At 47.1% G+C, this 13413-nt stretch overlaps 1 protein-coding gene across 3 annotated transcripts in view; it reads left to right on the top strand.

Annotated features, from left to right (window-relative positions):
- The window catches only part of RFX2 (regulatory factor X2), a 182818-nt gene that overhangs the window by 99443 nt on the left and 69962 nt on the right, over positions 1-13413 (top strand). For all 3 annotated transcript variants that reach the window (XM_085636800.1, XM_085636802.1, XM_085636801.1), the window contains one exon: positions 774-925. In XM_085636800.1, the coding sequence (XP_085492926.1) occupies positions 774-925 (152 nt within the window). The remainder of the gene's footprint in view (positions 1-773; positions 926-13413) is intronic.

Consider the following 13413-nt stretch of genomic DNA (forward strand, 5'->3'; position numbering starts at 1 on the left):
TCAATGCCCTGGTCTATTGAAGTGGCAAAAAATCATGACTTATTATCTCTTACCAGATATGTATAATTTTTTTGTTTACCTGTTAAGTTTGGTCGTTTTAATAAATTGCTTTGGATATATTTTTTATTTTTTTGGGATAGTTTTTATTTATTTTTCAAATTTAAAATAAACAACCAAGGCACATCTGTGCACACAATCCAACATATATATTATCATAATTAAATATGAGATCATCAGTGGTGATGAGGGGGCCTCCTCTTTTACAGTATACTTAAGTGCATAGCAGTATCATATGCCCTTCTGGGGTGGAGAGATTAGGTTAGTGCCAATGTACTACATTAATGGGAGGAGTAGGAGATAAGTGAAGTGGTAATGGGGATTGGAGCCCCTGCAAGCTATCCGCGTGGCCCATGTGTGTGCGCAGTCACCCCAAAAACCACATCTTTCTGCTTTTTACAAATGGAATTGTCATTTGTGTGCTTGTTGCATTATTCATAGGTTTCTCCCTCCTCCCTCTCAGCTGCCTGCTATTGATCATTTATGGGTTGCGTGTACATGTTGTGCCTACGTTCCGGCTGTGTATGCCATTTTATTTGTTACACTCTGCATGTACTGCTTGCTTTCTTGACTCCAATACATGATTCCAGTAACTCTCAGATATATTACCCTTTCTTCTTTTATCCTCTTGTTGTTTGCCAGCCTTTAGCTGCACAGAATGGGAAACTTTTAACTGTCATTCTATTGGTGATCCATTGGGTCTTTTCTCTTTGTAGTGAAGAGGATCATGAAGGTGCCTTGCCAAAAGACAAATTAATCATTCTTTGCAAATATGATCCTGTTATGAAGTGGATGAGAAGTTGTGACCATATTTTATACCAGGCGTTAGTGGAAATCCTTGTACCTGATGTCCTCAGGCCTGTGCCCAGTAAGTACTTTTAGTGAATATTCAAGCATGTGTTTAGAGATCCTGAAGTACGATGTGTTTTTTGTTTTTTTGTTATCTCAAACCTATTCCTCCAAGTAGACCTTAAACTATTTTGAGTGGCGAGAAATCTTGTGTTAAATGACATTGGCACTTAAATTGACAAAAGGAAAATTTAGTCGAGTACATACAGATCCAGGGTGCCTAACTTGACAAATAACCTAATTCATTCTAATAGAATATTGACCCTAACTTGGCTTGTCCGTGTTGGCTGGTGCCTTGCAGGGTATGGCATTACATAATCACGATTTTGATGAGGGTGCCAGTGACTAGGTCTAGAAATGCACAGCAGACACAGGTGCTCTTTAGCTCTGCCAAAGGATCCAGGTTGTTGCTGTGTACCCTCCCATATACACTGTCTCCACAAACGCACTGCACGTGCTGTTTTCCTATTTACAAAAAATTTCTGATGGATACATCTGCCAGTGGATTCCTCACCTTGTGAATATCCCCTGTGCCAGCAACATTCGGTAACTTTTGTAGAAGTCCACGCCGATGAGGTCGAAGACGACGTCACAGAGACACGGCTCTGCTCGCGACTCCGCTGACGTCACCGGCTCCATAAGAAGACGTCGTCGGTGTGATGACGTAAGTTCCCTTTTTTCCGCGCCGTCGACGCCAACGGATTTCGGGAATCGCTGTTGGTAGCTTTACTGTTACTTTGTGTTTTTCTGGGTTTCTCTGTTTCTCTTTTGAAGAAGATAACGACAAAGAAGTCGGGCTTCAAGCCCTGTCGTGAATGTGGCAAACACATGTCGATCACGGATCCACATGACGACTGTATGTGGTGCTTGTCATCTGACCACGATGTTGATGGTGGTTCTTGCTGTCGCAAGATGAGCTCCAAGGCTCTAAAAGAAAGGGAGGCGAAACTCTTCATCGCTAGGATGAGAAGGGAGGAAGAAGTCGAGGACGAGGTTGAGGTCACGATCGAGGTCGGCGTCGAAGTAGACTTCGGGGCATGCTTCACGATCCAAGAAGCACAAGAAGAAGAGGAGGCATTCTTCTCGACATCACTCGGACAAGAGTTTGGCTCCGAAGTCGAAGTCACCAACTCTACGTCAAAAGGACTCTGTGTCTCCTTCACCCTTTCCGGATTCGCCTCCTGGTCCTTCTTCTCCAGTGGCTTCACCGGCTCCGGCTACTTCTCCGGCTCCGGTTCCATCTTCGACGCCGGTTCCATCTCCGGCTCCGGTTCCATCTCCGGCTCCGGTTTCATCTCCGGCTCCGGCCCTGGTTGAGGAACTTCAAGTACCGGGTGAGCCTGCGACGCCGCTTATTCCATCGTCGGCGCCGGTTGGCCCGAGTCCGGTGATGCCTGACCAGTACCCTGCGTTCCCTGGACCAGGTCACGACCCCTCGCATTATTTAAATGCTATGTACGGGGTATTTTCGAGAGCCATGTACACCACTGGTGCACCTGCGGGTCCGATGGGTCCAATGGCATTTAATTTGGGGGTGCTGCAAGTCTATCCGCAGGCCCCTTTCATGCCATTTTTTCCGGCGACGCCGTCTTGGCATCTACCGGCGCCGAGGACATCGACGCCGCTTCCTTCTTCACTGGCGCCGGCTCGACCTCGTTCGACGCCGGCTGCTCCTGCGGATCCACGTTCGACGCCGGCAGATTCCAACACAGCGCCGCCGACACCGCTTGTACGGATTCGGTCCAGAAGGGAGGCTCAGAGAGTGGTTGATGAGCGAAGGTACCTTCTGGAACAAGCAGAAGAAGGAGAGCTGGTGGAGTCTGACGAGGTGTTTGAGGAGCTTAAAGAGGCTAGTGGACTGGATTTGTCTCCTGAGTGGGAAATTACTCCACCTTCCGATGAACCCTCGAAGGATGTGGCTCCATACCATGCAGTCATCAGGAAGGCGGCAGAACTGCTGGATCTTCAGTTGCCAACTACTGAGTTCAAATCAAACATTCTGACTGAAGTGTTGCATTCTCCTACTGCAGTTTCGGAGCCGTTGTTGCCCTTTAATGAGGCCATTATTGACCCTGTGTTGGAGGTGTGGCGTAAGCCTTTTTCTGCTCCCGCAGTCTCTAAGACGGTTGCTAGGAGGTATAGGGCAGCTCCAGGGGACCCTGAGTTCTTGACATCGCATCCATCGCCTGAGAGCCTGGTGATTCAGGCGGCTTGTTCAGGAAAATCCAAGGGTGCTTTACCTCCGGTTCCGGGGGACAGAGAGGCTAAAAAGCTGGACCAGTCGGCCAAAAAGGTCTTCATCGGCCAGCATGGCACTAAAATCAACAAATGCCACTTGCCTTTTGGGACGCTATGTTCATGCGCTCATGGACTCTGCTAAGAAACTGGCACAAAAACTATCTGAGGAGGATAGGGTTTGTTTTAATGAGATCTTGACGGATGCCCAGGCAGCAGCACGCCAGGTGATCCAAAGTGGGCTGGACACGGCGGATTCAGTAGCAAGGGTCATGGGGTCTTCTGTTGCCACCAGGAGGGGTGCGTGGCTGAAGTCTTCTGAGTTTTAACCCGGATGTACAGTCGACTCTGTTGGACTTGCCATTTGATGGATCTGGTTTATTTGGCAAAAAGGCAGATGCTGCTCTTGAACGTTTTAAGGAAAGCAAGGCTACGGCTAAGTCTCTGGGCCTTCAATCCCAGTCAAGGGGCTCATTTAAAAGGTACAGAGGTTTCGGAAGGGCAACCTTTCGTTCCTACAGGCAGACCCAACAGCAGCAGCAAGGCTCTTTGTCTAAAGGATACAGAGGTAGAATCAGGGGTCGCTCACGTGGCCGTCAACTCTCATCCTCTTCCTCTTCAGCCCCTCCTTCCACCGCAAAGCAGCACTAGATCCGCCATTCTGGATCATGTTGGTCCTGTGGGGGGCCGGCTTACCCATTTTCTACAAGATTGGGAATCTGTAACTGCAGATCTTTGGGTTCTAGATTTCTTTTAGAAAATGGGTACGCCCCTCCCTTTCGGGAATTCCCTCCAAATTACCCTCCTTGTCAAGGGGCTTGCTCAGAGAACCATTGTCTTCTCCTACAGGAGGAAGTCCTGAAGTTACTACAGAAAGGTGCGATAGAGGTGGTTCCAGAGCAGGAGAGGGGTCGGGATGCTACTCCCGGTATTTCCTGATTCCGAAAAAGGACGGCAGATTGCGTCCGATATTGGACCTCAGGATCTTGAATCTTTATCTGAAGCAAGAGAAGTTCAAGATGCTCAACCTTGCGCAGGTTCTTCAAGCGCTGAATCAGGAGGACTGGATGGTGTCGATCGACTTTCAGGATGCGTATTTCCACATCCCCATCCTGAAGTCGCACAGGAAGTATCTCCGGTTTACGGTAGGATTGCAACATTATCAGTTTGCGGTCCTTCCGTTTGGTCTTACTACTGCACCCCGAGTCTTCACGAAGGTGATGGCAGTGGTGGCAGCCCATCTCAGAAGGTCGGGGATTTCTGTTTTCCCCTATCTGGACGACTGGCTGATCAAAGCGGAGTCGCCAGAGAAGGTGCTACATCATCTGCAGGATACAACTCAGCTGTTGTTCAAATTGGGTTTCTCGATAAACGTGCCCAAATCTCACTTGGTGCCCTCTCAGCGCAACCTGTTCATAGGTGCGGTACTGGACGCTACTGTGTGTTGAGCATTCCCTCCTCCTCAAAGGATTCTCGACATACAGGAAATGATTCCTTTATTTTGCAATGGAGCGGTCGTTCCAGTCCTGAAGGTCCTTCGCCTGCTCGGTCTGTTTGCTTCCTGCATTCTGTTGGTCAACCATGCACGCTGGCACATTAGGGCGCTCCAGTGGTGCCTCCGCAGGCAGTGGTATCAGCACAAAGGAGATCTCAGGGAGTCTGTGAGGGTCTCCAGAAAAGCTGCAGCGGATCTGTCTTGGTGGAGCGTGGAGGGCAATCTGTCCCAAGGAAAGCCCTTCCATCTACCTCCATCGGTGGCCACAGTGATAACGGATGCATCCACTTTAGGGTGGGGTGCGCATCTGGGGGATCTGGAGATCAAGGGTCTTTGGTCTCCAGAGGAAAGGTTGCTTCACATCAACCTTCTGGAATTGCGGGCGATTCGTTTAGCACTCACGGCTTTCCTCCCTTCCCTTCGCGGTCAGTCTGTTCAAGTCCTGACGGACAATACTGCCGCGATGTGGTATGTCAACAAGCAGGGAGGAGTGGGGTCTCTTTGTCTCTGCAGAGAGGCCCTGCGTCTATGGTCCTGGGCTCAGGACCATCAGATTTGTCTGATGGCAAATCATCTGGCCGGGGTGCTGAACGTGCGTGCAGACAGCCTCAGTCGGCAGTTCTCCGCCGACCACGAGTGGAGGCTCCATCTGGAGGTGGTTCGTCACGTCTTTCGGATGTGGGGGACTCCTCGGGTGGACCTGTTCGCCACTCACGAGAATGCTCACTGCCTGTCATTCTGCAGTCTCCAGTATCAGATGCAGGGAGCGTTGGGGGACGCGTTTCAGTTGAGTTGGAGCTCACGACTCCTTTACGCGTTTCCTCCCATACCCTTGATTCCTCGGGTTCTGAGGAAGATTCGCCAAGACCGGGCCCAAGTCATATTGATCGCCCCGGATTGGCCAAGAAGGGTGTGGTATTCAGATCTTCTCCACCTCTCCTCGTGCCCTCTGCTCCGTCTCCCTCTCAGGGCAGACCACCTCTCGCAATCGGAGGGGCAGGTTCTACACCCCCACCTCCAGAGCTTACACCTTCATGCCTGGAGATTGAACGGGGCAACCTGAACTCTTTTTCTCTCCCATCTGATGTGGTAGATGTAATTTTGTCTGCCAGATGTCATTCCACCAAATCTATCTATTCCTATAGGTGGTCTAAATGTGTTCGCTGGTGTGGGGAGAAGTCAATTGATCCTTTGAAGGCTCGTTTATCTGACATTCTGCAGTTTGCCCTTTCTCTTGCTCAGCAAGGCTTTGCTGTGGCTACTGTAAAAGGATACTTACCGGCTTTGTCGGCTTTCCTTTGCTTGCCGGATCAGCCGTCATTATTCAAATCACCTATTGTTCTTCGTTTTCTTAAGGGCCTCACAAACAGGTTTCCTCCTACTCCCTTTATTGTGCCTCAATGGAACTTAAACCTTGTCTTGACTTACCTTATGGGTTCTCCCTTCGAGCCCTTACACAAGTGTCCCTTGAGACTGTTGTCTTTTAAGACTGTTTTTCTCATTGCAATCATCTTGGCAAGGAGGGTAAGTGAGCTTCAAGCTCTAAGTTCAAAACCCCGTTCTTGACCATTCATGCTGAAAGAATGGTACTCAGGACCAGGGCTGCATTTCTGCCTAAGGTGGTAACTCCCTTCCATCTGGGGCAGTCCATTACCCTTCCTACCTTCTATCCTCCCCCCTCACCCAAGGAGGAGGAGAGACTTCACCGCTTGGACCCTAAGAGGGCGGTGAGCTTCTATCTGGACAGGACTAAAGACTTCAGAGTTGATGACCAGCTCTTCGTGGGCTTTGTTGGCTGCAGGAAAGGTCGAGCGGTGCACAAGCGCACCCTTTCCAGATGGATTGTCTTGTGCATCAAGATATGGTACTCTTTGGCTGGTAAGGAACCTCCAGAGGGTTTAAGGGCTCATTCCACTAGAGCAAAGTCTTCCACTTCTGCTTTGTCTAGGGGCGTTCCTGTGGAGGACATTTGTAGGGCGGCAACTTGGGCCTCCCTCCACACCTTCGCAAAACATTATTGCTTGGACACCGAGGTGAGGAGGGACGGACACTTTGCTTGTTCCGTCCTTCAGGACTTTCTGGTATAGAAGGGTGGACACCCTCCTCCGGGAGTGGGGACTGCTGTGGGAATCTATTCACAAGGTGAGGAATCCACTGGCAGATGTATCCATCAGAAGAACAAGTTACTTACCTTCGGTAATGCTTTTTCTGGTGGATACAGTATCTGCCTGTGGATTCCTCACTGACCCACCCGCCTCCCCGTTGTCCATCCTTCTATACCTGCAATTCTATTAATGGTGTTTCAAAATGTGTTTTGTTACTGTCAAAGGCATTGTGTTATTTCTTTTGCCTTTCTACTTATTCTCCACACTGTGTGTGTTGCTTTATATATTATGTACTGTGTATACTGTGTATATATTGCTGTCAGTCCGTCCGTGTGCCTCGAAGGCACGGAAAAAAGGGCAGAACTGATGTCATCACGCCGACTAGGTCTTCTTATGGAGCCGGTGACGTCAGCGGAGTCGCGAGCGGAGCCGTGTCTCTGTGACGTCGTCTTCGACCTCATTGGCGTGGACTGCTACAAAAGTTTCCGAATGTTGCTGGCGCAGGGGATATTCACAAGGGGAGGAATCCACAGGCAGATACTGTATCCACCAGAAAAAGCGTTACCGAAGGTAAGTAACTTGTTCATCAGAACCTAGCCCTACAGAGTACTATGGATTTAGCATTAGGGGTGAAACTAGGGCAGGAATTTATAAAGTTTAAGTACGTTAACTGAAGAATAAAGCCCTAAAACCAAGCAGGCAGAGGCCAACTGGTTTCAATTGGTGATACAGAGTTCAGTTGAAGTCTGATGTTTGGTAGATGCAGGAATGGAGGCAATCCAGAGAGAGACAAAATCATGAAGACACAGATAGTCATTTTAAGCAGAGCTTGTGTCTAGGCACGCTTTAAGCAAATCACAAGTACAGGGAAAGGAGGGGTAAAAGTCGCACTAGTGAAGGGGGCTGAAATGCGGTGTTGTATAGTTAGCAACAGAGGGGATGCAAAGGCAGTGTGATGGTACACAGAACTGTAATACATTGACCAGGCCAGGACACAGATTGGCCATTTGAGAAGTGAAATGAGCATGAAGGGTAGTGGTCTCCAGTAAAAGGACAGTTGAGGCTGAAAGCAGAGTAGATCTAATGTGTGTGGGAACGGTGCATGTATAGTGAAGAGCAGATAGAAGTTGGAAGTACACAAGTTGGGACTGCGTTGGAGGAAGACACTTGAAAGGATGGTATGGGCACAAGGGTTTTTCCCATGGAAACAACTTGAGAGTATGTAGTGTAAAGACATGCAATCAGAGAGGTAATCTCACATTTTCGAGCTGAAACTTGAGAACAAGAAGGCATGGTAGAAATGGTTTGTTTAGGCAGTTTAACATCAGTGTTCCCGACTAGGATAACACCGACCAGAGGGTGGCCTAGTCTTGCACAACTCTACATACATTCCCCTTAAGGCTTGCAGCGGGCCCTTAATGCTGCCTCATGAATCTGGGCTAGTCTTTGCTCCAAGATGACTTGTGGAATACAGACCAATATTATTTGATAGTTTTCAGTCACCAGCAGACCTGCGCTTTGTGGAAAGGGGCTCAGTAGCTAATTGTTGCACTTTGAGGAACAGTGCTGGTCTCTGGCAGTGCCATTCCATTGCTGGAGGACGCTCCAAGTGAGATAACCTGTCTTGCTTGAGTTCTACCAAGACACAAGAGAATAGGAACTTGGGTAGGAGGTGCCTGAGATTGCTTCGATCTTTCTCGTGAAACAATTTAAGGGCCCAGTATAAACTTGCCGCCATTCTGTTGGTTTCTCATTGGATCTTTTTTAATATTCATAAGCATTAACATTTCTGTCTACCTGCTGGATATACTGTAAAACGTATTTGGCAGAAATATTCCTTCACATTCATCAAAATACATAAAAAGAACCTTCATCTAGGGTAATATAGTGCTCTTTTACCCAACAGCTGGTTTGGCGCTAAAAACTACACGTGGAAAAGAGCAAGCACTCTAGTTCAGCTAACCAGTTTCAAGCTGCTAGAGAGGGTAAAGCTAGGTTTTAGTCCCTTACAGAAGGTCAAAATCTAGTTTATAATCTTAAATTATTTGGCAAAGCGTTCCATGTTTTGGCTACCATCACAGAGAACACCTAGTTTGTTTTACTGAGGTACACTGAATATGAAGGTGGCTGATCTTAACTCATGAGTTGGATGGAATTGTTCATATTTATGTTGGATATAGACTGGTCCAAGGTGGGTGGAAAGCTAAAAAAAAAAAAAAAAAAAAAAAAAAAAAGGAACATGACCTTGTTAAGAATACTCTTTGTGAGGTCTTTGCAAAGCAAGTTTGTTTGCGTTATTTTGTTTTCTTTGTAATCACCTAAACAGGGTTTGGAAAGTTCCAAGGTATGAGTTTCAATAATCAATGTGACTTAATATAGTCACCTGAACTACCAAGGCACATGTCTTTGCTAGCAAATATGGTAGAATCTTATATAACTGTCTCAATAATAGGTAGCTGGCTTACTTGGCTTGCCAAAGATAAGTTGGCATCACAATAAAATCCAAGATTATGGACAGAGGCAGCAGGTACTAGGGTGTCTCCTAATTCAAGTGGCCATAGACAAGGTGGTAATATAATCAGATTTAGAACTGGATACTACCAAAACTACTGCCTTGTCTGAGCTGAATTTCATAATATTGTTGTCAAGCCAGCTCACCACTGCAATCATGCACTGTTGGAAATTATTGGCGGCTTCCAAGAATCCAACTTTGTGTGTGCTCTAAACTTACATGATGTGAACCTAACAGTTGACAAACATAGAAAAGCCTTCGCTGTCAGCAGTATTGCTTCCCAGTCCTTCCCTTTAGCTTGAATTCAACCCAAAGAACATTTTCTATTATGCAACATCGTTTTTGAGACCGGCTCAGATAACGTTTCTGAACCTAGACGAATGACTGAAGCCTCACTCTTCTCAAAACATAATTTACAGAAGCCTTTGTCAATACAGACTATAGCCTCCGGTAACCTGAGGCATGAACAGCTGCTACAGACCAAGACATCTGGTACTTGGTTCTACTTTGTGGACAAATTATTAAAGTTTATTCTTCAGAGGGCACACTGTCTTCTAAGCACTAACATTTCTTTTAATTTCAGAAATACTTAATCTGACAACCAGACAAATATCCTGCTTTCTGGATTCCTCTGAATCAAATATTTTTGTTACATTTAATTCCAGACCTCCCAATGACCCACAACGGAAGGGTCCACAAGGTCTAGCATAACAGTTCAAGAGACTGGCATGTAACAGAATCTTTTGGAAACTAGGCCACTCACCTAGTGTCAGAGCCCTTACTGGCCCCTTGGGTCAAGCTTCATAATAAGCCAAGCATTTTATACCATAATGTTGCTAAGTGTATAAACGAGCAAGAGCTAAGTCAATGACACTTCTAAGGAGGCTAAAAGATTTTGGGTTCTGGCTTTTTGCTTTATCAGCTAGTTAGAAAACCAAAGTGGACAAGCTGGGACTCCCTGTTTCAGGGATTCCAAGCTGGTTGTAACTAAGAAGTGAACAAAACACCCTTCTCTAAGTCCTTAGGATCAGTTGTAATAGAAGTCCATGTCCAAAAGTAGTAAGGCCTATCTTCAAAATGTGGTATTTATTTTCCTTTATTTTAGGTACATGCTGCTGCTTTGACTATTCCAAATGTCGTTTTCCGACAAGTTTTCTTTTCCCCATCAGGGACTATATTGACTAGACAACCTTATTGTGTGCAAACTACATTAACTGACTCCAAAACTGGCACTTTGATAAAATGAACTTTAATAGAAATTGTTGTTGTGATTCAATGGTCATTTTTTTTTTTTAAATTGAGTGTTCTATTTTATTGTTTACATTAGCAAAGGTTTTCCAATGATTAACTAGTATAACAAAGTACATTTATTTCTTCCTTTTAGACATATTATCCCCTTTAAATTCCCTAGAACTGGAAATGTATTGATCTGACCCCCTATTCAGTCCTTCTCATCAAAACACACCACCTATGACTGCTGCCCATTCTGAAACCATTGAGTTCATGTCTTACCGAAAACCGAAGCTTCAATATTGTGACCTGAGTAGGCGATGACTGCTAAGGCTTTTTGTAGTGCTGGATTTGAATTTGAACTAGATTTATAAAGACAAATTGTTGTATCCTGGTATTAGGTTTTCTAAGAGATCCTCAATATTCAATGTCTGAAATTGCTATTGAGCCAGGATGTTTGTGGCACTGTATGTTTGAATGATTTCAATAATACACATGGCCTCATGTAGGTAGCCAAATACCGGTCGGTAACGGCCGATTTTCGGTAAATATGCCGTTACCGACCGGTATTTAGACAAGTGAGATGTAGGAGGCCAAAAACAAGTTTTCGGTAAATATGAAGCGGTAAATACCGATTCATAATTACCGAATTCTAAAATACCGATTTATATTTACCGAATACATATTTACCGATTCGGTAAATATGAAGTGGTAAATATGAAGTGGTAAAACTGAAAATGACATGTAGGAAAAATCGGTAATTAAGAAATCCATGAAATTCGGTAATTAAGAGTCGGTAATTAACACTGAGTGAAAGCAGGTGGTAACCATCAACAGACCATATAAGCAATCCCAAAATGCAACAGCGTGGACAACATGGCCGCTCTGTATGTCATTGCAAGGCACCTACGTCTACAGGCAGCAGGTCTGAGGATTTGGAGACGGGAGGAACGCATCTACAGACAGCGCATCACACTCTTCCAACTGACTGATGCAGAGATACATGAAAGGTACAGGCTACACCCCCAAACCATCATGGACCTGATAAGGGACCTGCACCCACTCCTGGACCAGCCAACAAGAAGGGCGCATGCTATACCACCACATGTGCAGGTGCTCTGCAGCCTACATCTACTGGCATCTGGCAGTTACCAGGGGGTGATAGCTGCGGTGGGCGGTGTATCCCAGAGTTGCCTGTCCCGTTTCTTCAGGAAGTTCCTGGATGCCATGATGCAGAGAATGCACCACTACATCAGCTTCCCAAACACACAGGCTGAACTGCAGAAAACTAAAACTGACTTTTATCACATGGCACAGTTCCCCCATGTCATTGGCTGTATTGATGGCACACACATCCCAATCTGCCCACCAGCTGACACTGAGCACATCTACAGGAACAGAAAGTCCACCCACTCCATCAATGTGCAGGTTATCTGTGATGCAGGGAACATCATCACTGATATTGTAGCGAAGTTTCCTGGGAGCACCCACGACTCTTACATCTTCCAGAACAGTGGGATCTACACACGACTGATTGCCGGAGAATTTGGAGAGGGATACCTGCTAGGTAAGTAACAGTGACGCCCCATGAAACCTGCAAATCATAGTGTATAGAGGCATGTGACTGATGGTTCCCTTTTACTCACCTAGGCGACAGTGCATATGCCTGCCGGTCATTCATCCTCACTCCCTACCTACACCCATCAACCCAGAGTGAGAGACGATATAACGTGGCACATAAATCTACACGCAATGTGGTGGAGCGCACGTTTGGACTACTGAAAAGCAGGTTCCGCTGCCTCCACAAGAGCGGAGGCGCACGCCAGTACACACCGATCAACTGCTGCAAGATCATTGCCACTTGTGCAATGCTGCACAACCTTGCCACGAAGAGTGGAACAGAGCTGGAACTAACAGATTTTGAGGACAACGAGGAAGAGTCAGGCCAGCCAGAGGGCAACGCAGCTGGAGTGCCAACTGCAATAGATGGGAGAGAGAGACAGGCAGAGATCACATGCAACTATTTCTGAGTAAGTAAGGGGACACAGCCAGTTGTGGTATGTCATGACGTAGTTTTAATGCGGCACTACGCCATGAAAACAAGATCATGCCAATCTGGCAACATAGCATATTTACAAGGAGTAAGTCCAGGGTTACGTCACCCATTGGGAATTGGCTACGCAGGGCTGCATCATTGTTTGCGCATACGCGCTGCAGTGTGGGATGGCACGGATTGAGCATCCTCACTACTGCCAACCCCAAGCCGCCTGCTGCTCCTGCGTGCTTCTGGGACGGGGGGTGTGATGCTGCTCCTGCTGCTGGAGTCGATGCTCTCCGCAGCATCCCCTGCAGCAGTTGTCGCCGCCTGACTTGTTAATAGCACCTCTAGTGCACTTGTCACCTGCACCATCCTCCGAAACACGTCGCTGCAGCAGTGTGTCAGGCCCTCCTGCATCGACACAGAGCGCCGGCAGAGTAGAGAAGTGGCAGTTGCCAGACGGTTGAGTGCCCTGGTGTTAGTGTCCCTCCTCTGCCGTTCCCGGCGCCGTGCATCTATGTCAGCATCTAATTTGCTGCACAACTGCTGGATTGACTGGGACATGTCCCGAATGCCCGCTGCCATTGTGCTGATGTTATTGTCCATGTTGACTACTGTAGATTTCATGCACCGCATATGCCTCTGGACTGACATGACTGCCTTTGTTTGCAGGCGCTGTTGTTTTAACATTTGGCCCTCGAGCCCCGAGAAGACACCATGGCTGTCAATGTTTGCTGGTGGACTCTGGACACGCGACCTGCGGCGCCCTCTTGTACCCGTCTGTTCTGCCTGTGAGGTGTAGGGCACAGTGGCATGGCTCCCATCCTGGGGCATAGTAATTTGATCAGGGCCCCTGCTGTCGTCAGACGAGGTGTCTAAGGCTCGCAGCCTG

The sequence above is a fragment of the Triturus cristatus genome, chromosome 12, assembly GCF_964204655.1.
Source record: "Triturus cristatus chromosome 12, aTriCri1.1, whole genome shotgun sequence".
Taxonomy (NCBI): domain Eukaryota; kingdom Metazoa; phylum Chordata; class Amphibia; order Caudata; family Salamandridae; genus Triturus; species Triturus cristatus.